Below are 25,974 nucleotides of genomic sequence, written 5' to 3' on the forward strand. Positions count from 1 at the left end.
TACATGACTGGTTTCATCCTATACTGGAACTCATCAGACATAAACAGCCAGATTTTATTCTGTGAGGTTTTAATACTTTACCAGGAATTGAACTCATGGACTGTTCCACTTTAAGACTTTATACAGAAACCATCCAACATTGTAGGAAGAGATAGTCTGTCAGAATGGTATATAAAATCCATGATCGTTAAACTTCCGAGCAGATAAACTTCCGAGCAAAATTCTCCAAGAGAAATTAAAATCATGTAAACATGAGAACATGACCTAATGTAACATCCGTGTGTTTTTGCTTTGAGAGCTTAAGGACAATGGACTGTATATATTATTTTGATATAGTTTTTGTGGTTAACTGTCAGATTCAACTCTTGGATATTTGATCAGGGTTAAGATTTCACTTGCCCAGGAAGCTCAGTAATTCAAAGGCAGGGTACACATACAGATATACAAATTTGGGAACATATGAGAAAGAGTTTGGGCTATAGCGACTTGCCTTGGAAGATAACTTCAGAGGGCCAGAAACAGGAAAATGCATTTCAAATCTTACACTACTCACTCTGAAACTAACCTTGGCTTTTCTTTTCTCCAAACACCAGCATTGCCGGTCTCTATATGTCATTTGTTTTGGTTATTGGGAAATTCATCCGACAGTATTTCAATGGTCTCTCACGTTCCATCATGTTCGAAGAGCTGCCCAATGTGGACCGCATCCTGAAACTCTGCACAGATATCTTCTTGGCCAGAGAGGCTGGAGAATTGGAGCTAGAAGAGCAGCTTTTTGCTAAACTCATTTTTCTGTACAGATCACCTGAAACAATGATCAAATGGACCAGAGAACGCAAGGAAAAATAAAAAGCAGCATGGATGGGAGATTACCACTAAGAAACTCTACGAAAAACAGGGCCTGCACTTGGGAGTTGGGCATCACTTCACAGGACATCAAGGCAATGTTGTTTTGGTGTATTGAATATTTAATCTACATTGTGGAGGTGTGCAACTACATGTAAGATTTAATATCCAGGGTGTGATATGCAGTTTTATATTGCACAGAGATTGGAATTTATAATGCTGTACAGTGATTTGGGCCAGGGGAAATCCTCAGTAAATGTTAACTGCTCCTATGATCCCCCCCCCTTTTAATTGTATGCAGTCTGATTCCAAATTACCAATTCAATTCAACAGGGCAGTAAAGTTAGCAATGAATTAGGAATTATGTCTTTGTCAAATAATTGTGGCATGAACAAAATAAAATGTTACATAGGCATACAAATAAAATAAAACACAGAATGACTTTGCCCTAGGAAAATAAGTGTCTGCCTGAAGGTTAAAAGGTTTTCTAAATAGTGACAGCACTTCAATAATAGAACCAATTCTATCTATAAAGATAGTAACTCCCTTTTGCTGGATATATTCAAGCAGAGCATCTGTCATAAGTGCTACGATTCCTGCAGTGGATGCTTAGTTGGATATCATGGTCTTGGTAGTCCTTACTCATTGACACTAAGGTTTTAATGTTAGTAATGGGTTAAAAGACAGAGTGACTTTCCTAGCATGATCCCACTTTAGGCCTTTGACACAAAAGGTATAATAAAAATGCATTCCAGCCAATCCAGCTCTTTGTTTCCAGAAAGGACTGGCCAACCAGAGACCCCATGGAGGTGCCAAGAAGAGCAAGAGAGATTGCTTTTCTTGGAACCTCCATGGTTTCAATTGCTCTCATGACTTACTCATGAGACATTAACTGCTTCAGCTGCATTTAGCTGCCTTCCATCAACATAGCAATCTGTGTATCTTCAATTCTTCCATAAATTTCTCTACCATCTTTGGAACACCTTCAGGAATTAGCCAAAAAATGCATTGTAAATCTGATTTAAAAACCCAAACAATGTTGAAACAAGAGAAGCTTTATTCTGGCGTGGTTACCTCCCACAAGGTCTTTAATTCTAAACATTAATGTAATTCATCAGCACAAGCATGTTAAGAACTTCATGGAGATGTGCACTGGGTCACACTAATAAAATAATCATGCAAGAAAAGCATGTGGGGAAGTATTTTGTTTAAAGCTTATTTTTAAAGAAAGAGATTAAGGCTTCCATTAATGTCATGGGAGACAGCAGAGTCCAAAGTGATTGTTATCCCAAGATTGCCACCTTACAACTTAAGCAGGTGTTGGGCTTCACATTTCCCAGTGTGATGCAGGGCAAGAGAGACATTGTTTCTTCCAAATCTTCCCTCTTTAGTTCCTGCTTACCGACCTGCAGGGGACAAAAATGCAGACTGAGATGTCCAAGAAGCAGAATGTCTGGAAACAGAGTGCCTTTAACCATGAAGTATGTACTTGGTCACAACTTTAAGATGTGTGGACTTTAACTCCTAGAATTCTCCAGCCAGCCAGGTTGAAGTCTACACATTTTAAAGATGCCCAGATTGAGAAACACTGGTCTAGACTAGGGGTCACCAACCTTTTGGACTTCAGGGACCACTAAACTTATAATTTTAAATCCTGCAGACCAGAGACCCTTGGAAAATCCTCAAAAAAGTCTGCAGGAAAATTCCCCACCCTGTTTTCCTACAGATCTTTATTTGGGATCCCATTCTCGGAGGGGGGGGGGGAGAGAGACTTTTGGCTTCATGCAAGGAAAGCAGCAGAAGCTGCAGAAGTCTTTCTTTCTCTCCTCCAAACTCCGCCAGAAATGAGTCTTTGCTGGTGCAGCCCCTTGGAGCAGGAGGCCTTGCAGGGTCCCAAAGACTCATTTCTGGCAGAGTTTGGGGGAGAGAAAGAAAGGCTTTTGCTGCTTTCCTTGCATGCAGCCAAAAGCAGAAGGAAGTGGAAAGAAGCAGCCAGGTGGCCAGGCGAGGCACGTGGGGTGAGTGGGGCAAGTTCCCCCCTCTGCCTTTTCCCCCCTCCCTTCACTACCTCGTGTTGCTCGCAATGCGATGGAAGCCTGGTGTTCCTGAGGGCCATGTGGGCGGTGCAGCCTTGTGTTCCCGCACAGCCTGGATTAATTGCTTTGGGGGTGACATTTCACTGCAGACCACCAACATTTTCTCAAGGGCCACCCTCCCGGCCCACTAGTTGGTGACCACTGGTCTAGACTGTATGGTGACAACTGTGTGGTGTTTCCCCCTCTACTTTATATATTGTGAAAGACAAGGGGCTAAGGAAGCCCTGACAAGAGTGAGAATCCAGAAACTAACTAAAAAAACTCTATAGGAAGTAAGAAATCAAGCAGTTGTTATTAATAGGCTCAGATAGTTTTTGAAAGAGAAGAGATGAGAAACATTTCTTGGCCCTCCTCAACAAGGGCTGCTGGGAGCTGCAAGCTGTTACACATTCGCAAAAAAAAAAAAACCTGTAATGCAAACCATTCTTAGAAACCAGTAAAACTGGACTTTTCATCATCAGGGAAAACCAGAATACAAGCAACCACAACTTTTGTGTCTATTCTCTTTTTACACTTGAAATGGCCATTTCTGACACATGCTATTTTAGGATTAGGAAATTGATCAGTGCAAAGTGAGGTAATTCTGGCATGCCAGCTCCAAAATAGGGAGAGGAGGGGAATTAAACTAAGCGCCGTCTCTTGCTATCTCTCCCCATGTCGTCTTCCAAGGAGTCTCCGCTGCAGCCCAATGGTGAGACCATATTCAGCAGAGGGTCTTCAGAGGCACGCCCAAAGAGTGACAGCAACAAAGCCACACCGTAGCCAGTGGCTCTCTCTCCCTAGAGGCAAACAGAAAGGCATCTCAGATGGTTAGCCTTTGAGCCCAAAACACACACAAAACACTAGGAGAAAACTCTGGACACTGATGCCAAATGTCCATTCACACAAGCAGCTTGTTTGGGACTGGCTCAGGCTATTGTGTGAACCAAAACCACTTGGGTTTATTCAGTAAATTCTAGTTATCCAAATGTAGCATAAAGGGTGCACACCTGAATCTACAGTTACATTTAAAAAAAAGAAAATATAATGAAGCACATCTGTCAGTCAAACAAGTCCCTTCTTCTCAAGAGAGAAGAAACTTTAGGGAAAAGGATTCAAGAAAGATGTAAAGACCAACCACTGCTTGTTAAAAGAAGTAAAATGCAGAAAGCATCTGTAACATCCACAATATTCCATTGTAATTTTTTTCTTATTGTAACTTAGGAGTTACCACTGAAGAACAAACAATTGTTTAAATTTTTCCTAAAACTAATATAAAGAAATCCTACACACAACTCCCGAGAAGAATATTTTATAATATTTTCAAAGAATACAGCATGATTGAGTTTGCTGAACCCCCAAAAGACATCCATGCAAACACCAGGGAAATCTTGAATGCTTTAAAGATTGATACAGGTAGTACTTGACTTCCAAGTGTTCGTTCAGCAACCATTTGAAATTGTAATAGCGCTAAAAAGTGATTTACAACCAGACCAACTTCCCCACAGTCACATGATCATAATTCAGGCATTTGGCAACTAAAATGAATTTATGACAGTTGTGTGTCTCAGGGTCATGTGATCACCATTTGTGACCTTCCCAACCAGGTTCTAACAAGCAAAGACAATTGGGGAAGCTAGATTTGCTTAATGACATGATTCATTTAACAACTGCAGTGGTCCATTTAACAACCATGGCAAAGAAAGGGTTGTAAAATTGGGCAGAACTCACTTAACAACGGCTTTGCTTAGCAATGGAAATTCGGTTCCCAACTGTGGTCGTATATCAAGGACTATCTGTACCACATTCCAAAAGCCATCTGCAAGCCTGTGTATTTCTTTAAGCAATGGAGTATTCCCAATACTCGATTCAGGTGAGAAGCTTACAATTACCGCCAGTTATGATTTGAATGTACGGCTTTTAGTTTCCAGAAAACTGTCAAGGACAGTCATAGATGCAACCAACTCAGCAGTCAATCCAGAACCATGAAATCACATAGTGAGACTGTATGTATTAATTAGATAAAAGAATAGAAAAAACAAATGGGAAAACAGTTACAGTGGACATAACATTAGAGGGGGAAAAAACCCTGTGTTTTATCATAATTGAAAGAAACAAACATTTATGTATCAGGAAAAAGTTTTTGTCAAGGACGTAAATAACTGGGACAAAGCTCCAGAAAGACAAGCAGCAGACAGAGCATTAAGAAAAATCTTTTTTACTCACCGCATGGACGGGAGCTGCAATATCTATGTGGACCCAAACACCAGGCCAATCAAACCCGATGTGTGAAGCAATGAAAAGTCCAGCACAGGAGCTGGGGGAGTTATCCCGGTCCTAAAGAAAAACACAACACAGGGGAGCTGCCTTTAATTCATTTCAGTCTGCTTTAGAATAGCAGTTCCCAAACTTTGCAGCTTAATGGCTTGGTTGGGGGGGTGGGGGGGAGAGACCAGACCCCGTGTCAGTGGCAAGCTGGCACACATGTGCATGCACATGCAACTCGACTGCAAGTTGAGCTTGCATGTATGTGCACCAGCCAGCCACTTGCGTGAGTCAAGCTGTGTGTGTGTGTGTGTGTGTGTGTGCACCGGCCCACCACATGTGAGGCCTGGTTGTGAACAGGCCACGGCCCGGCAGTGGCCTGTGGGTTGGGGACCCCCTGCTTTAGAACATCAAATTTAAAACTGAGACATGGACTTCTGCAGAGATGAGTAAATATACTCATCAGAGAATAGGAATGTGCAATATCAGCATTTGCAGGATGACAACATCAGTCTGCCATCACTGCAAAATGCTACAGTTTGCTATGGCTCCTAAAGCAGAAGAATCCTATAGAAGAATCCCATTTTCAAAATCCTTCAGGCAGTGTAGTTGGAGATCTGGAATCTTTTTTTCAAATTTTCCCCCTCCCCTGCCTTTTTTCATGGTTGGCCTTATACATAAAATAATCTGATTTTGAGGAGCCGTTAGCCCACACAATACAGGATGCACAATACATTTGCAAAGCTACTATCTAAAAAAACAAAAAAACAAAAACCATGTTGTAAAAAACCAGAGGACAGAAAACAGCCTGGCAGTTGACATTACAAATTATAAATTGATAAATTATTATAAATGAAGCAAACCTACTGCCACTGAGTTCTTCATGTCGGCTACAGCTGAGGTAAATTCACTAAAATGGAGCTCTGGGCAATAGACGAGGGGGTGAATCAGATCACCACAGTTTCTGCCTGCTTTGATACAGGCCTGTTCCCACTCTTCGTTATTGGTGAGGACAGCCGCGTGGTACTTCCCGGTGGCGATTCCCTAGAAGGGGTATAAGGGCAAAAGGTAAAAGCAGAAGTTATCCGAATGTGCACTTAGAAGTGTTTCAGCCAGATGCCTCCCCATGCACTGGGGTTAAGAGTTCCTCCTTCTTTTTCAGATGCTGAAAACGTGATGGGGAGACAGAGAATGTATCTCTGTATCCTCTGTGACCTGTAAAGAAGTCGGGATCCTTACTCTGAAAGGATGCTGTAGGTAAATCAGGGGGTTCCCGAACTATTGGTGACCTAGGAAACATAGGTTCAGGATTTTTGTTCCCTGGGAGTTGTTGGGAGTCAAGCAATGGCAATAGCACCTAGACTATATATACTACTCCACAGTGCTTTACAGTCCTCTCTAAGCAGTTTACAGAGTCAGCATATTGTCCCCTACAATTTGGGTCCTCATTTTACTGACCTTGGAAGGCTGAGTCAACCTTGAGGCAGTAAGAATTGAACCTCTGACAATCAGCGTTGAATTCATGCAATACTGCATTCTAACCACTGCGCTACCGTGGCTTTTATATCCTGTTATATGTTAAAGAACTAAAATAAATAAGCAGCATATAAGTGTGTGTGTGTGTGTGTGTGTGTGTGTGTGTGCATGTATACATATATACATACATTTAATGAACTACTGTTAATGTTGAGAGATGCTGTCCTGTTTCTTCACTAAGCTATTGTACAGGTAGTCCTCAACTTACAACTGTTCGTTTAACGACTACTCAAAGTTAGAAGGGAGCTCAAGAAAATGATTTATGACCAGTCCTTGCACTTATAACTGCTGCAGTGCCTGCGATCGTATGGTTATCATTTGCAACTGTCCCAGCTGGCTTCCAAGAAGTCAATGGGGAAGCCAGCAGAGAAGACTGCAAAATACGATCACATGGCGTCTCGTTTAACAGCTGCAGGGGTTCACTTAACGAATGAGACAAACATTTAATCAAATTGGATGTGTGGTCACATGGTGCCTCACTTAATGACCACACTGCTTCATGATGAGTTTTCCAATCCCAACTGTGGTTGTAAATTGAGGACTACTAGCAAGAACATGATGTTATTCTGAATGACAGGATATGAATTGTTAATTACAGTGCAAACCATACAAGTAACAATTCCCCCCTGCTTCCTCCTGCCATTATTCTCTTGATATTATTAACCAGATCAATGATAGCTTTTTTGCATTTGTGGAAGAACCTTCGTTTCAAACTCTGCTGAGTCTCTCGGGAAGGACTTCGCACACAAACTCGTGCAAGCACCATCTCCCTTGGGTGGGGTGTCAGAAGGATCTCTCCCCACCCCCCTTCAGCTTAAAGCAGAATGGAGGCAAGCAATGCTATTTATGTGTTCACCAACTGTACCTGAGCACCTGTGAGAGTGGCCATGTCAAGAATGATGTCAGCCCCAAGGTCTTTGCAAGCATAGGAGACGCCGTCAGCAAGCACCAGACGCCCCTCTGCATCGGTATTGTTGATTTCCACAGTTCTTAGAAAGAGGCAAAAGGCGGTAATGGTTCATTTATATACAACCACCACCCAAGTTAGTGTTAACATTCCTACGTTAATTTCACAGGCTTCCTTTCTTGTGGTAAGCTGTGTTTTTAATATAGTAGCGACAGAATATTTATTTATGAGATTTAGAGGTCATTTGACCCAAGTATTATTCTGGGCAGCTTACATTAAAAATAGAAAACAGATTTAAAAAGAAGAAAATCCCATATCAGCAAATGCATCATCTATAGGGCTATGCAAACATCCTACCCCACAACAGTGAAGTTGTTAAAGATTTTCAGAACATCATTAGGGTGGTAACAAAGTGGTGCGGTGGCCTAGAGGTGGAGCTCTCGCCTCACAATCGGGAGGCTGTGAGTTCGATCCTACGTAGAGGCAGATATTTCTCTCTGGGCACAATGAGAATATATCTGCTGCGAGCTCCACATTGGTGACAGGAAGGGCCTCCAGCCAGTAAACACTCAGCTTCACTCAGTTGCCCCGACTCCACCCCAATGTAAGGGATCATGGGGTCTTTAAAAGACAAAAATAAAATAAAATAGGGTGGCAGCTATCTATATGGTAATTTTGTTCAAGGGGGCTGGCACCTCCATTGAGAGGCATTCACGGCATTGTTTGATTAAAGAGATGTGGGCTCTTTCAATTATTTGTCCAAGTAAAAGCCAACCAGAAAAGGAAAATTTAAAGATTAATGTGAAAAAAAAAAGATTCCCAATCCTCCCTCCCTCCTTCTTTTATCCTGTTTTTCAACCCTGGTGAGTACTGAAGGAACCTAACAAAATTAAATAATCACAAAATGAAAAATAGAAAGCAGGTGGTAAATTTATTTAATGAAGCAACAGAGACAGTGAGCAGATTAAACTTACTTTCCCGAGTAAAGAACGTGAATGTCATCAGGTCTTGTTGCATTTGGTCCAACAGAATTCTCAGCCAAGCAAAACACTGCATGAAGGTTGTCTTTAAAGCCCTGTTACAGGAAGAAAAAGAAGACATCAAATGATGGATCAATGAATCCAACCAGCACCTCTCTAGGAGACACAGCTCCCTCCCTTAGGTTTCTTTTTTCTTCATTTTTTTTTCTCCTTTTAAAATTTGTTGGTTATCTGCTTCAAAACAGCTTTTGGGAATGGAAGGCATACAAAGAAATGTAAAATGTCCATGTACCATAGCCAAACTATAGATATATGCCTGTGCATTTTACAGTATCCCTGGCTCAAGTCATGCAAAAATACTAGACAGCACATTACACAAATAGAGTCACACATGTGCATGCACACACACACTGCCCTCCAACTTACACATTTAAGCCCACTTTATAGTCTGTTTCTATTGCTCCCCTCTGGGAGGAGGTTTCAAACTATTTCTAGCAGGACTACCAGATTCTGTAACAGCTTTGTCCCCTATACCATCTGTCTGATAAACTCACAAGATTTTTTTCTCGCCCTGTATATACATACATCTGAACTAGACTGTGTTGTTTCTCTGGGTCATATATATGTGTGTATGTGGATATATAAATACTTTTTTTTGTTATGTTTATATAGTTATAGATTGGAGTTGGTTACCCTTTGAGAGCTGTATGCAACTAAATCTCGTTTTAATGTATATACATTTAATATTAATATACATTTAAAGTGACAATAAAGTTATTCCATTCCATTCTATATTCTATATGCTGTTCTATTCCTATTCCTATTCCTATTCTATTCTATTCTTATTCCTATGCATACAACATACAAGTTAAGATTAAAAATTATAGGCAAAATTAACATACTACCAAAACAATACTAGAAATTAATATAAGCAAAAATTAAATATAGAAGAGCTTAGATAAGAAAAGTTAAAACTGAATTGTTATCAAAAAGTCCCTGTTTTTAAAAAAAAGCTGAATCTACTGAATTTGGTTAACTTGGAACACATCCCTTTATCTTCCCTCCTTTTAAATGTAATGTTTAAAAAACTTGAAAGCATCTCTCTTATGTTTTCATTTGGCTTGATTTGGAGAGATCTAAATAATTAGCTTTCACTTGAGGAAGGTTCACTAGGGACTGCTAACAAACTTTTGATACAACTCCTTTTTCTAACAGAGATGCTGTTTAAAGCAATTGCCCAGGAAAATGCTAATTTAACATTTAAGTAATCTTCTGACCAATTTTCTTGGCTGGCCTACTGTTCATTAAATTATTGCAGAGAATGTGTTTACAGATCTGGATCCCCAGGCAGTTGGTGTAAGGGACAAAGTGCATCAGAGCTGCCAGCAAGCTTCACAGCAATAGGATTTACTGTGGGAATGAAATTTCTTCCGTATTTCTTTTTAGAAAAAAAAGTCTTCAATAAGACTTCGAATGTCTGAATATTCCAACCCTTGTGTTTTCACTGTCTATTCCATCTATCCTCCATATCTGGGTGATAAGTAAAAATCATGTAACATTCAATTTTATGTAATGATCAGCAACGAATAATTTTGCATCTGAATTTTTTCCTATTAATTGAGTGTGTTTACAATTAGCATATTCATCTCAGGATCCAATCTGCTCCACTGAATCATTTGATGTAAAAATATTGATCCTAGTCCTATCTGGGGAATATTTAGAGAAAAGGAAATGAAGGTGTGACCGGCAATAAACTGTTATACAGCTTTGATATTGTCAAACTTGACCAAGTGGAAAATATTTGGGCTCACATCTTTGTGACTTGTTTGGTTCAGGTGCATGGGATTTAATTTCTGAAGTCAACATTTGTACAGAAATGCCAGGAAGGACAAATCTAGCAAAGAGAACAACCCCACTTTCATACATTCCCAAACTGCAGCAGAATGAAGAAGATAGAAGATGATACTCTATGGCAGGGGTGTTAAACTCAAGGCCCGGGGCCCGGATCCGGCCCATGGGGTGCTTACTTCTGGCCCACAGGACCGCTCTGGAAACAGCGAAGGACCGGCCCATGGTGCCTCTGCCAGTGAAAATGGGATTCCTGCGCTCCGTTTTCAGTGGCAGAAGCTTGCAGGAGGCCACCGTAGCCAAAAATGGAGCTCAGGAACCTGTTTTCACTGGCAGAGTGCTCGGGCCACCACAGGTGCCCCCGACATGAGTGAGCTGTCCATGCCCACCCCAGCCATGCCCCCTCACCCAGGTCAAACACAACTCTGATGCGGTCCTCCATGAAATCAAATTTGACACCCCTGCTCTATGGATGAGAAGGAGCTTAGTAGAAAGGCATGTGCTTTGTTGAAATCCCAAATTCAATCCCTTGGATTTCCATGTAGGGTTGGGGGAAAATTATTGTCTAAATCTGATAGCATGGCTCCTGCCAACCAACAGGGGAGGTGGATGGACTCAAGAGCTTGGTCCTAAAGATAAATTGAGATCAAGAGAAGGGAGCAGCTGGTGGCTTCCTTCCAACTTCGTATGTTGTTCCCAGGGGTTCCCAGCAGAGCCAGAAGTCAACACAGTGATTTGCTGAATCTGACTTCAACCGAAGAACACACACAGACAAGCTGAGAGCACAGTGACAATGAAAATGGCCACTGCGCATCTTGAACATGCCTCTATATGAATTCTAGGGGAAATGGAGCCTGGTAGCAAAGATTCTTCTTAATAGAAGGAACAAAATAATGAACAAATCATAATTTGGCATATTTATCAGATTAGATTTCCTTACTGAGAACTTCAAATATGCTTTATAGTTCATACTTCTATACTCCATCACACAAGACTCACAGCTTAACCGGAAGTGTCAAGCTGAAGATAAGGAAGTTTTCATTTTTTAGAGAGGGGGTGAGAATTAAGGTTTCTCTGTTGCAAGGTTGAAATTTTGAAATGTAGAACTTTGGAAGATTCTTTTTTCTTCATTTATAGACATACTGATTGCCAAGTATGCACATAATGTTATTGAATGGATGCTACGTTTTTGATGACATTACTTTAATTGCTGTGCTATTGTCATCTGGCTGAATTTGTGCATATATTGTATATGTATTCTACTGATTTACATTCCATTTGATTTTTTACCGTGACTTTCTTTGTAAGCCATTCCAGATGCCTTCCTTGTATGAAAAGGGAAAAAAAAAACCATGCACACAGTATTTAGAATTACAATAAAATCAAATCAAATGTCTACAGGTGTGCAGAACTTTTCAAATTCTCCAATGATGTCCCAACTTTATCACAAGCATTTCAAAGTGAATGTGAAAGATATCCTATATTGAAACACTACTTGCAAAGTTCATTTAGAACTGTGAATATATGGCTCCATGACTTGGATGAGATTTGGAGAATTGTGTGCATGCATTCATATACACAGGACCTGAGTATCCATGTTACCTCTAGCCAAAACAGTTTCTTTACAATCTGAGGAAAAGGGATTATAGGCAGTTCTCAACTTACAACCAAAATGGAGCCTGCCCTTTAACTTTTTTTGTGGTGGTCATTAAGCGAACATCAGAGTTATTAAGCTAACCCCCTTGTTTACTATGGGTCAGATTCAGATAAAGTATCTTCAAAACCCCCAAAAGGCCATCTCTGAGGCAGATGGGTGATTAAGAAACACGAAATATAAATAAATATAAATAAATCAATCTCATTATTGCCAGATGGCTTAACCATAGATAGTTAATACCAACTTTCTTCAGTGATCTACAGAATTTCACTTACTTGTTTCACAGTGGCCTTGAAGGCACCCAAAATAGCAGCAGCCCCACCACAGTCTCGTTTCATTCCAGGCATTGTTGTCTAGCAAAATAAAAGCAGAAATGCAAGCATTTATCTCAAAGCCATTGAAGGACAAAGTATCCCCGGCTAACAGCTGCACGTCCTTCTTCTCAAAAGCGAAGTGCAACAAGTTCAGTGGAACTTCCTCCAACTCAAGGTACCAGATGTGACCTAAAGACAACATTTCCATCTCTTCCTTCCATGCTTATCTTTGCCTCTCCTTCCTTGTCAAAATTTAGTCTGAAATGGTTAAGGGTAAGTATAAATCCTAATTTGTGATGCTGCTGCATATTTGACCAACTAATTAACTAATGCCAGTTAGTCATCAGTTATGCTTTCGGTTTAGATGTCGAGGGGTAGATGTGAGTAAGGGAAAGGAGAACATTTCTTGGAGTCCATTTAACTCATGGATATTAGAGTAATATCTGCCAGGAGTCTTTCCAGGACTCTGAACTTACCTTTCCTTTGATGCTGAGTCCTCCAGTGTCATAGACAATGCCCTTTCCAACCCAAGCAATAGTCTGGGTGGCTCCTTCTGGGGTATGACTGAGCACAGCCAGAGCGGGTGGGTGAATGGCTGCTTTCCCAACCCCATAGATGCCTGGAGAAGAAGGAAGATACTAAGAAATTATTCTCTCTCTCTCTCTTTCCCTCATCAGTCATGTGGTTCATTTTGCAACCATTTTGCTGAAATCAATTTCAGTCACCACACAAGGACTATCTGTACTTTAAGCATGATATCGTCAGGTATCGTTGTTCTACTTAAGAGATGGGTAGAGGGACTTGTAAAATACATGGCAGGAGCTCAAAGAGTTGCACCAAGTCTGTAACATCTTTGAGGTTCTCCCATGCTCCTCACTTTCCTATTTTTAAAGTTGTTCTACAAGCCTTAAATTTCTGAACAGCATCAGACAAATTTTAAGAATTAAGTCTAGAACAATGACCAGTGAAATCTTATTTGAGATTTCAAGACCCAAGACCCAAATCATTAGAGGATTTTGAAGAAGCAGGATAAAGAGCATTGATGCTTTTGAAATTTTGTGCTGAAGACTCTTGATAATCCCATGGTAGTTAAGAAAACAAACAAATGGATCACTGAACAAATCAATCAATTGGAATTCCTGGACCAAGTTGTAAGTAGATTTTTAAGGAGTCTGTTGTAGCTTTGAACAGTCACTAAGCAAGGTCTACCTATAGACTGACTTGACGTTACATGATCAATCAATGACTTTGATCAACAGAATGAGGAAGGGGTTGAAATCATAAGATGCCAGTCTTCCCTAATCAGGCTAGGACTACAGTTCTCATCCAGCACAGCAAACTCTTAAGAACTCTAGTGCCATCTGGGAAAGGCTGAATTAAGAAATAATTCTCTAGGGTATAGGAGGAGGAGAAAGAAAGAAAAATAAATTTTACTGCTTTGACTGACCTCCAAATCCTTTCTCCTTTAGTTCTTCATTTTGAAAAATAGTTGGCACAATCCCCAAATCCTTTCCCACTTTTCTGATTTCCTTTCAAAAAAAAAAAAAAAAGTGAAAGAAGGCATCACTTGATCATCATCAAATGACCAATCGCTTTCAACAATGTTGAAAACACAAAACCATATTGTAAAGTCCAACATTTAAGCTATGTCATTGCAACTCTCGGGCCTTACACACCCAATTCCCCTGGGTCCTTATTACAGGGTTTCTTTGCAAGAAAGGCAGAATTCTCTCACCTGAGAGCTTTTTCTTTCTACCTCATTTATCATCTACTCCCTGTATTTCACCCTCAGATGTCATTTTGTTGCAAAGCCAATAACTTGTGAGTTGCTGCTGATCCATTTTACTTGCTGGTGGGGACTGTTCCTGCCTCTTCACTATAGTCCCCACTCTCTCGCCCTTTTGACAAGGGCAAGGTCTTGTCTACCATGGTCAGTTAAAAATGATGGACTTTAAGGGCCATTGGGCCAATAATATCATTTCTACTCTGCAGTGTTGAGTTGCCATGTGAAAAAGGATGTGCTGAAGCACGCACATCTATCTAGAAAAAAAATTAAATAATCCTTACTAATATTACAGATCAATATTTTTCATTTTAAAAAATGTGGGGGTATGTATGAGAAACTTTAGAGGCCATAACAGGTCCTAACAGCAAGGAGTCCCCATATGCAGTGAAATTATAATTTCTACATGGGGGATTTTACAGTATTTTTCCATTGTTATTATGGAGAACATTCGGTGGGAAAGCTGCTTTGAAAGAAGAAGGCTTATCATTTCTGTTCTGATTTTAAGAGAAAGCAGTATGGAAAAATCTCTGATCTTGAGTGATTAGGAATGGCAGAATTATAAACTATTATCCTGAAAGAATTTAGAAGTTCAACAGTAGGTTCTACTATGAAATAATGAGGCAGCCACCCTAGGTGATTTGTTTAAGAAATTAGAAAAGGGCAAGCAAATTAATATTTTGGTTAATTTTCTATCACTGGCACCTCTCCTCCAATCTCAATCAATTCTGTTGGTTGGACAGTTATTATTCATTAGAAGTGCTTTAATGCTGCTTCAAGTGTTTTATCTCTAAGCTTCTCACAAGCAGCAAAAAACAATGTTAAGAATTACAATCCTCATAAAACAAATCAAAGTTATAAGAATATTATAATGGAATTCAGTCACAATAATTCAAATCCTATAATCAAAAACATATCACCACCTACTTCAACTATTCATACCTCAACACACACTGAACAAGTTTTCAAATGTCTCTTGGGGCTCCAATCTGGTATCTGTGGTGCCAGTGGGGCCTTCTTGGACCCAGCACTGGAAGATATATTAGTGCAGGAGAAGAGGACATAGAGTTTGGGGACAGAGTTAAGCATTAAGTTTAGAGTCCTTGTATTCCCACAAATGGATTAATATCAGGCGTAAAGAATCAGGACTATTCATAAGGTTAGAACATTTAATTATTCAAGCCTATACACAGGAATTTGGTCAACTAAATAAAGTTCAGCATTAAATTGGTGCCAGATAAGGATCAGCCAAATTCAGAGGAGGACGGACCATGTGTGGGAACATAACGATTCTAAGCTCTGCTTCATAAAACTAAGTTTGTAACTGTGAATTATTTCAGGATAAAATAGTAAGTAAAGACCTTCACCCTTTTGAGCTACCAGGAAAAAAAACAAGAGTTCGGTAGATATAAAAATGAATCCTACATAGCATTTTTCAAATTCACTGGAAAAATACCAATGTTTGAAAGGCATCACCAACCTCCAGGAACTTGTCAGTGTTCATTTCATTGCAAGGGGTGTCAACGATTCGAGCTGCCAATCTAACCCCTTCTGTAGCACTTTCTAGACACTAAAAGAATAAAAGAAATAAAGGGAGTCTGTGTTGGCGGAGTTTTGTTTCATCCAAACAGTGCATTTTTACTGCCCATAGACTTTTACAAATGGATTATCAGGGGTGGGCTGCTAGGGGTTCGCGGGGGTTCAGGAAAACCTCTAGCTAAGATTCTTCACAGTTCGGAGAACCCCCCAAATCCCACTCCTGGCTGGCCTACCCCTTCCCTCCTCCCCTCCCAGGAGTCCTCACATGGCCCATTTTGGATGCACGTAAGTGCAGGGTGCCCACGGAGGCTCGGGGAGGGCAAAAAACAGGCTTCCCAGAAGTTTGGGAAGGCTGAAAACGGGCCTGTTTCCAGCTTCCAGAGAGAGCCTCTGGAGCCCGGGGAAGCTGTTATCGCCCTCCCGGAGGCTTGAGGAAAGCCTTCGGAGTCCGGGAAGGAAAAATGCTTGTGTTGGGGATAATGGGTGTTATCATCCAACGTCTCTGCAGGGTATCTATTCAGGAAATGCGAACTTCTACATGTAGGATGTTATATTCGAAAAAGCTTGTTGATGGTCATTTTTTGCAACCACTGATATGTTTGATATGTGCACATTTTAATTTCATTGTTCATTTTAATGGCAGGTTGGACCATGCCCTGGTGGAAGAGATCAGCACAGCTGGTCCTCACTTAAGGATCATGTCAGCCTTCAGGATTTTCTTCCTTTGCTTTGCATCTTTCGGCTGTCATTAAGTAACGGGGGGAGGAGGGGGGACATGATTATGGGAAGCGAGCTGGAGGATTTTACAAAACAGAACTGTATAAATTGGGGTGGGGGAAAGGTTCTTGCTTAGGCTTCTATCTTATGCTACGCACAGCCACAACTCTATCAAAATATGTCAAGGTCAATGGACAGAGGCCTCATCACCACCTGGAGATGCCCACATGATGTGGTACACAACTTTTAATTGGATGAGCCAATTGAACTATTGGGGGTGGGAACGTTGCCATCACTTTGTATATGTGATTTATGTGCTCATTTTCTCAGATTCAGAATTCTTTTGTTGCTACCGCTTGATTTCCAGTAAAAGATATCTTTTCTCTAAATAATGGAGTCTTGAGTATTTCTTTCTTGGATTTTGAATGGAGCACCATCTGACAGATCACTAGTGCAGTGACTGAACTTGAGACAGCGCTGAACAAATGGTAGTCATGACTGAACCTCGAAGTTCTAGCTGTTGCAGAGCCTCCCCAGTCATGTGATTGCAGTCTGGTCACTTGGCAACTGGCTTGGATTTCTGACCATTGCCGTGTCCTACAATCATGTGATCACAATTTGAGATTTTTCCTGTCAGCTTCCCAGTAGCAAAGTCAATGGGGAAGTTGGCAGGAAGTTGGACATTGCAATCATGTGACTTCATCCATAATGATTTGCTTAGTAACGGCAACCGGGCACTGCGAAAACTGCCGACGCCAAGTGGCACAGTCACTTGATGTCATGCTTTACAAATGCATTGCTTAAAGGTAAAGGTTCCCCTCACACATACGTGCTAGTCATTTCCAGCTCTAGGGGGCGGTGCTCATCTCCATTACAAAGCCGAAGAGCCAGAGTTGTCCGAAGATGCCTCTGTGGTCATGTGGCTGGCATGACTAAACGCTGTTACCTTCCCACCAAAGTGGTCCCTATTTTTCCACTTGCATTTTTTACATGCTTTTGAACTGCTAGGTTGGCAGAAGCTGGGACAAGTAAAAGAAGCTCACTCCATTACGCGGTGCTAGGGATTCGAACTGCTGATCTTTCTGATGAACAAGCTCAGCATCTTAGCCACTGAGCCACCGCGTCCCTGGTTTTGGTTCTGGTTCCAATTCCTGTAGGTTACCTGTAAATAATTTGTTTGTAATCTGAAGAACTCTCTGGAAAATGTCAACTTACTTTCAGCATCTCGACTTCTACTGGGCCATTGTTCTGCCCAATTAAGAAAAACTCCACAACCACTGTCTTCTTCTCCGTACGTCTAGATGAACTGGAGCGAAGGGTGAAAAGTGGGAAGGCCCGAGCTATGGCACAAGCTGAAGCGAAGACCTCTGAGCGCTCACATACCATCTGAAATAGATAACCAACACTGATTAAAAAAAAAACAACAAGTACGTTGAACTAGTTTTCACTTAGATAAAAGGAGTTTAATCCATGTTTTTCAAACTTCTTCCCTGGAACCCCTGAACCCCACAAGAACCCGGTGATGTTCTGCAAGAGACAAAGAAAAACCAAAATATTCATTTTGTAACACAAGAGCAATGTTTTTTTTTTTTAGCCTGGGCAGATTTAAGGAGTACGACCTTCAATTCTCAGAATTCTTCAGGCAACATGTCTGGGTAGGGAATTCTGGGAGCTGAAGTCTACATATCTTGAAGTTGCTCTGGTAGAAAAACACTACGCTAGAGCTTTGCTTTTTGGTCAGCAATTCTGAGGATGAAAAAAAAAAGAATCAATGGGCTCTGTAGCTTGAAAAAGCTTCAAAATCCCTTCTATCATCTTACACACTTATACTTGGAAAATTACAGCCTTAGGAGTAATTTTCATCAATGGCTTTTGAGTTGCAATGAAGCTGGAGACAATTATTTTGTTCCATTTCCCTTCTGTGTCTCTAGACACAGAAAGCAGGCTAAAAGATTAAAATAAGCAAAGCATTATGATGGATGGCTAATTTCCTGGAAGAATGATAATTGCTTTGTTGTTATGTAGTCCACCCACACAGAAACTGGTCTTTGCTTGAATAGTGACAATTTGTACAGTCCATTGCAGAGAAGGTGAATTGATTTAGACCGCAGAGAGAATTACAGCAAACATTCAGATCGCAGCAATTGCATTTACACAACCAATTAATCTGATGGGTTTCTGGATTGGCATATTCTCGGTAAGATAACCAATTGGTCTGGGTTACTACAACACACCATAGAAAAAAAATCTCACCAATATTTTGCACGCTACAAAGAGACAATTGCCAGGCCTTTAACTGATACACACTTAGTCTCAAGTATATATTCACCTCCATTTTAGAAATTAACTAAAGTTAGTCCTTGTTTAGCAACCACAATTGGAACCAGCAACTTGGTTGTTAAGCGAAGTGGCCATAAAATGAAACTGCAACTGTGGTTATGATCTTCCTCCAGCTTTACAGATCATAACCACAGTTGCAGTTTCATTTAATTACAGATTTGCTTTACAGATCTGCAAAGATTATCAATGCAATGATTGGTCACAAGGTGACTTCATAACTGAGAACAATCACGAAATGAGGACACCTCCAAATTGCAAGTTGGCTTTTAAGAAAAATCACCCCCTTTCCACCTTGAGTGCTTTCTCTCCCATCTTCACTTACAAGGATGCATCTCTTGGTTCCTCCAGGCAAGCATGTTCGGATAACCCGGGTCAGGAACTGAGCAGCAGATGGGCTGTTATGTCGGCTCACCCGGGAAGGTAAAGCAGCTACTGTGGCATGGTTCAGGTAGAGGGGACAGCTGTCGGTGGGGTTGGGGTTCAAAGTATTTAATGCCGCTTGCCATATCTAAGAACAGAGGGGAAAAGGTTAGTGTCAAGATTCCGGCAGTTACCCCCATTTAAATCATGAGTCTTGAGCCAAAACTTCAAAAGGATTTATTGTGAGTTAAAATGTCCAGCACTACCTCGGTGTAGCCGACTATGAGACACATAATTCATTGTCATCCTTCACCCTGGTTTCCACCCACCCACCCCCTGGGTGTATCGTAATTCATATTCTCCAAAGGGACATATCCATAGCCCAGAGTCATCAATCATGCTCTCCAGTTAGAATTTTGCACGGCAGAAACTTTGGTCACCTAGTTACTATCTTTGAAAACATTTATGGAATGCAGTTTCAGTTTGCAAGTGGCTGCACTGCGCCCCGCTCCCTTTCTGTTGGCAACTCTAAAAAGACCATAGAAATATTTTATGAGTTGACAGTTCGGTCTTCAGCAGGCACACTGTTCTTTAAGCAGAATCTTCAGCCCAGGGAAATCCTCAAAGGTAGGTCCAAAAAGTCGAGATGGCAACCACAAGGGTGCACCTGAAACTCTGCCCATTTTTTTATGTGTGTGGTATATAAAAAAACAGGCAGAGCTTCAATTGTACCCTTGTGGTTGCCATCATGGTCCTTTTTGGACCATACCCAGCATTTAGGCTTAAATACTGCCCTGTAGTGCTTTGAAGCACTCTCTAGGTGGTTTACAATGTACAAGCATTATTTGAGTATTCTCCCCAACAATCTGGCTCCTCATTTTATCGACCTCAGAAGGATGGAAGGCAGAGTCAACCTTGAGCCCCGTCAGGATTGAACTCCAGGCTGTGGGCAGTTTGCCTGCAGTACTGCATTCTAACCACTGTGCCACCTGGGCTCTTATGGGATGGATACCCTTGTCTGATCTGAACCATGTTGGGACTCTTCTTTCTGTGATGCCTGAAGGTTTTCCTGCACAGAAAAGACTGATGCAACTGGCAGGGATAATGGGAGCATTTAAAATTCAAGGTGTTTTTTTTTTTTAAGTGTACTCTTATTATGATGGGGTAGTTTTGAGTTTGAATGCAGGGTCATAAAGTGCAGTTTTGAGTTTGAATGCAGGGTCATAAGATTTTTGTGGAATTAAATGGCTGAGAGTAATGGGGTATTTACATTTTTAAATTGCATAGAGATGATTGTATGGTTGGTTGTGTTTAGTTTAATTTTTTTCTTTTTAGTGGTGTTTGTCCAGTTTTTACTTTGTGGAAGAGCACCTCATTTCGTTGCACCCGCTTGCGAGTGTAATGACAAATAAATAAATTCTTATTCTTATTCTTATTCTTAAACCTGCATGCAACCATTTACCAAGTGACAATTTGCTACTGTCTATGGGAGATTATTTTCTCATCCCTCTACCAAAAGTTAAAAATCATGAGATACTGGAAAGTCAACAATGTTCTTTTTCTAGACTGAACGGTTGCCAAGTGGTTTCTCCTGAACTCCCAGAATTCTTGGCAATGGCTGGGGATTCCGGGAAGAAACTTTCTGACAGTGAGAACAATCAACCCCTGGAACAGAAGTTGCCCTCGGAAGCTGTGGGAGCGCCATCACTTGAGACTTTCAAGAAGAGATTGGACTCCCATCTGTCAGAAATGGTGTAGGGTCTCCCGCTTGGGTGGAAGGTTGGACTAGATGACCTACAAGTCCCTTCCAACTCTGATTATCTGTTATCTGGAACTAAAGTACAACATCTGGGTGATGTCTAGATTGAACAAGGCTCAAAAGTGTAATTTAATTTGCCACTTAATTACCACATTGTTATATGCTCCTCAATGTAAAGCAGTGGTGTCAAACTCACGTCGTCACGTGACATATTGAGACTTCCTCCACTTCGCTAAACCGGGCGTGGGCATGGCTGGTGTGTGATGCATCCGGCCTATGAGCCGGGATTTAACAGCCCTGATGTAAAGTATGCATGTAACCAACAGCAACGTTGTCCTAGCACTTAAGAAGCGGACTTTTCCTCTGGAATGATATCTCCTCCCAACATTCAGATCCCTCTAATCGTACAAGCCTCTTTTAAGAACTTGTTTTTTTCCCCTCAAAAAGTTGATGGTGTGGCAATCTGACAGGTAGTGCTGGTTTTGATTACAATATGTAATGTTCTGAGTTTTTGTTGCTGTTTTTAAAGAGGGCACTGGTTTTAATTGTATGCTACCCAGAGCTGCCTTTGAATTCGGGTGGCTTTATCAAGCAAAATTATACCAATCAACCTGTCCAAAAAAAACGTGCAGCTATGATTAACTGCTCTTATAGGCCCACTGGCCAGAGAGAGGGACAGTTCTCTGGGCAATTCAGGGGCAATCAAGTCATTTGAGTTAACCTACATATATGGCTGTCATCCCTATTGGTCTGAGCCTCCAAAATCTAATTTTTATAGAGCTATCAGATCTGTACCCTATCAGTCCAGATGAGTACAAGATGGTAGCAGAGAAATATAGAAAATTCCAGCTCTTTACTGCTATCCAGCAGTTACCTGTACTTTTGCAGCCCTACATTTTGGCACAGCAGTCAATGTAGGAATAGCAGTCAACATCAGTGCTTCCCATAGCGGTTAATACAGGAAACAGAAATCACTCATTACCCCCAGTGCAACGGGAGTGTGGGCATGTAAAGGAACCCTTCATTAGTTCCCCTCTATGGCTGGGGGATTTACCAGCGAGTCCTAACTTATAGTCCTTTAAAAATGTATGCATGTGTAATCCTTTTCTAGACAATCTGAAGATTCTTTTGCATTTAAGTGGCTGCTTTCGCACATCATGCTAAGTATAGCTTTTTTTTTTTGGTTAGACTCTTTTGGCTGGGTGAAAGCTAATGATTCATAAATTGCAATGGCCAAAACTAGATATGGTTTTAAGTCAAGCCTATCTCTGTCTTAGTGCACTGGGAGAGCCCAGATAGACAATATTTTAAACATGGATTTCTCATGGCAGTCCCCATCTTTTTCAGAGAAAGGGGAAGGAAATATTAGAGAAAGCAAATACTAACTATTAATAGTTCCCCTGAAGAATTATGGGCCTATTTAAAGAATCCCCAAGAAGGGGGTTGTTTCAAAAAAGGCCATAAAAAGCTGCTGTTGCTGTTATTATTATTACAATTAAATTTGTACACCACCAGGATCCCAAAGGCTTCAGTCCAGATTCAAAACCATTCTCCAATCACGGGGAAGTCCAGCTGTTGAAAAGTAAATAAAAATAGCTGGGGAAAGTCATTAAAAGGGGAAGTGTCCTTAATGTAACTGTTGGCACACACTTTCACAAAATGCTTCTCAAGTGTATGATATGATATGGCCCTGATGCTGTGCCAGTATTGCTCAACTGGGAGAATAACATCCCGATTAATCAAAACAGAACCTGCACGTCTCTCCTGGCTCAGCAGAGCAAATTATGGCTTATGTGGCACTCTGCCTATATATAAAATGCTAAAACTCTTGCGTCTGGTGCCTTGTAACCTTCCATGAGACAAAATAGGAAAGACTAGGGTAAGAGTGATTGAACTACAATAACTTAAATGGGCTAGTTTTAAAGAATGCTGGGATCTATAATTTCTGTGGGGATGAGAATTGTGCCAAAGCTTCTGACAACACTTCCCAGAAGCCCATAGGTTGCACAGCACAAGGGAAGATGGAAGGGGTGTATTCCCACCTTTATTCCTGCCTCCCTCTGGCCCCTGTACTCAACTGGCTGGTAGCAAGACCCAATAAGTGAGTGGCCACTGGCTGCTTTGGGCATCTGATATCTTTTAATAGTGGTAGCTGTTGAGGGGGAAAATGAGGAAGCATCTCACATGCCTGCTGACAGGGTAAGGATGGTGTGTGTCAGAGGTGGTATTCAGCAGGTTCTGACCAGTTCTGGAGAACCGGTAGCAGAAATTTCGAGTAGTTCGGAGAACCGGCAAATACCACCTCTGACTGGCCCCACCCCCATCTATTCTCTGCCTCCTGAGTCCCAGCTGATTGGCTGGGTCTTCTTTTGTTGCCCTGCACAGGAGAACAGAGCTGGAAAGCAGGTTAGTGGGATGGGGAGGGAATGGGGATTTTGCAGTAACCTTCCCCCACCATGCCCACCAAGCCACACCACGCCCACTAAGCCACGCCCATAGAACCGGTAGTAAAACAAAATTGAATCCCACTACTGGTGTGTGTGTGTGTGTCTGTCTGTCTGTCTGTCTGTCTGTCTGTGCTGGCGATGAGCATTCTTCCTCTCCGCATGCTGGCTGGGGAATTATTCTGGGAGTTGAAGTCCACACGCTTTAAAGCTGCCAAGGTTGAGAAATACTGTTCTATTTCAGCTCTATATAACGTTTGTTAGATTTAAAGCTCACCAGAAGGCCAAGCCTGCATTTGTAGCATTCTTCAATTCTTCTCAACAATAATCCTGTAAATTGGGCTGTGAGTGACTGGGAAGTAGCACATCCTCCATGTGTTTCCATGGCTGAGGGTAGGCCTAGCCCTAGGCCCTAGTTCAACACCTTAAATCTTAAAAAGCTTGAATTTCATACTCCCATTGTGAAATTATTTGTCTTCAGAGTGCTGAGACTGAAAAATCCCGCTAATCTTCAATTTACAGTCACAACTAGTTGACCAGAATTTCCATTGCTATGCGGGGCGGTTGTTAAATAAGTCATGCCTGATTTTATGACCTTTTTTTGCCACTGTTGTAAAGTGAATCATGCAGCTGTTAAACAAACCTGACTTCCCCTCTGACTTTGCTTGTTAGAAGCCAGCTGGGAAGATTGCAAATGGTGATCACACGATCCCAGGATGTCACAACAGCTGTAAATAGTAGTAGCCAAAAACCCAAATTTTGTTCATGTGACCTTGGGGAACTATGATGGCTGTAAGTGCGAGGATAGGTCATAGGTTACTTTTTTCATCATTTATTCATTTATTTGTTAAATTTCTACGCCTATACTTTATTCCTGGCCTTCGAATGATCGCTAAATGAATGGTTGTTAAGTCGAGGATCACCTGTAAGGAAATCCATTCAATTTCCTTGTTAATTTAAGAACCTTGGGGAAAATGGAATAAAATCTAGAGCAGCGTTTCTTAATCTCAGGAACTCTCACATGGATGGACTTCAACTCAGAAAATTCCCCAGCCAGCATGATCTAAGGCTCCATTCACACCACATCTTATATTATTTATTTTGCTTAATCATATTGATTCAAACACAATTGGCCGAACTCACATAACACCTTAAACCACAAACAACTCTTTACTAGGCACAAAGATTAGGTTTACCCAACGGCCTCAAAGAAGCAAGCAACATTTTGGCCCAGCCCAAAAATCTGTGACTTCACATAGCATTACCAAGCAATAAATCTCTCTGAAGGACATTGTATATCTCTCTTAGGAAGATATGATAAAGAGGCAGGCAAACACCTGGAAGCCTATCTGGTTAACTGGGGGAAAAGGGCTGGGGGGGGACAGGGGAGGGGGATAAAGCGCAGGCAGCAGATTGCCACGAGGTTAGCAATTTCAAAATCCACTTCATGCGGAATCTGCACCAACAGCAATGAAGACCAGAGCACCGCTGCTCCCCACACACCTCTCTCCATCTTGCAAAGCTCTCCATGGGGGCAAAGGGCTGCAACCCCCCCCCTGCAGAAAACTATTCTACCAATGGAAGTGAGTATCTGTAGGTCAGGGTCGAATTGTGGAGTCACAGGTTGTCTCTGAGCTTGGTGACATTTCATTACCCCACTAGGTAACACCATCCGTGCTAGTCATCAACACTGGAAGGTTTTTTTTTTAAAAAAGACGAGACTGGACAACCATTTGTCTGAAATGGTTATATAGCCTCTCCTGCCTGCCTGAGCAGGGGGTTGGACTAGAAGACCTCCAGGGTCCCTTTCCCAACTCTGTTTATTCTACTCTATTCTAGTTTAGTTCAGATAATGAAACATCTGCAGGCAAACCACCCAAGTCGGGCAGCACCGAAGGAACTCCGCTCCCGAGCAGGGCGCCGGGAGAGGCGAAGGGATTCAACCCGACCGCCGCGGCTGGAGCGGTTCCCGGCTCAGCCTAGGCCTGCCGGGAAAGAGAAAGGGCGAGGGGAGGGCGACCCCGGCTCGAAGCAAGCAGGGGCCGCGGCTGCAAGAACAACGCGCTGGGGTGGGAAGCCGCGGCTGCAAATCGGCGGTGGGGGCAGCGCCCCTTCCAAAGGGCGAAGGGGGCGTTCGGCAGGCAAGCCCGCCCCAGGAGGCGAAGCGATGCCAGCCCGACTCCGCGTTACCTCCTCGGTGACCCTGGGCTGCAGCTTGCCCCGCACGTGAGCCCACGGCAGCCGGTGGAGGTTCTGCAGCTGGCCCAGCACCAGCACCGGGCGGCTTTGCGGGTCCGCCTCGCCAGCGCTGGCCTGGAACTCCAGCTGCACGCTCGCCATCTTTCTGCCTGCGGCGCGGCGGCTCCTCCCAGGCAGGTGCCGCGCCTGCCTCCCGCGGCCGTAAGAAGAAGGGCAGCGCGGAAGGAGGAGGAGGAGGCCGCCGACTGGAGCCGCCGCAGGGCCGGCCGGGTTTCCACGCGTCGAAACGGGCCATCCCGATATGCCACCGGCGGCTGCCGTTGGCCTTCTTTGCAGTGGATCATCGTCAGGGTCAGGGAGGTTGTTTCCTGGGGGCCCAGCTAGATTAAACTGAAGTCTGGTCCC

At 42.2% G+C, this 25,974-nt stretch overlaps 3 protein-coding genes across 3 annotated transcripts in view; 1 reads left to right on the forward strand and 2 right to left on the reverse strand.

Annotated features, from left to right (window-relative positions):
- Positions 1-2,763, forward strand: part of LOC113410493 (piezo-type mechanosensitive ion channel component 2-like) — a 76,575-nt gene extending 73,812 nt beyond the window's left edge. The window contains exon 50 of the mRNA XM_087959029.1: positions 594-2,763. Within this exon, the coding sequence (XP_087815155.1) occupies positions 594-849 (256 nt within the window). The 3' untranslated portion in view covers positions 850-2,763. The remainder of the gene's footprint in view (positions 1-593) is intronic.
- Positions 1-25,974, reverse strand: part of STX16 (syntaxin 16) — a 385,173-nt gene that overhangs the window by 335,681 nt on the left and 23,518 nt on the right. The gene's annotated exons all lie outside the window — the stretch shown is intronic.
- Positions 1,886-25,770, reverse strand: NPEPL1 (aminopeptidase like 1). Its single transcript, XM_026664919.2, has 12 exons — positions 25,561-25,770; positions 19,130-19,315; positions 17,683-17,853; positions 15,692-15,781; positions 13,876-13,957; positions 12,905-13,047; positions 12,390-12,467; positions 8,604-8,704; positions 7,588-7,711; positions 6,054-6,230; positions 5,148-5,258; positions 1,886-3,721 (listed from the first exon to the last, which is right to left on the reverse strand). The coding sequence occupies exons 1-12, from the start codon at positions 25,708-25,710 to the stop codon at positions 3,563-3,565; spliced, it is 1,572 nt and encodes a 523-aa protein (XP_026520704.1). The 5' UTR covers positions 25,711-25,770; the 3' UTR covers positions 1,886-3,562.

The sequence above is a fragment of the Notechis scutatus genome, chromosome 3 (genome assembly GCF_049901735.1).
Source record: "Notechis scutatus isolate UNSWTSFEM ecotype Mainland chromosome 3, rNotScu1.2, whole genome shotgun sequence".
Lineage (NCBI taxonomy): Eukaryota > Metazoa > Chordata > Lepidosauria > Squamata > Elapidae > Notechis > Notechis scutatus.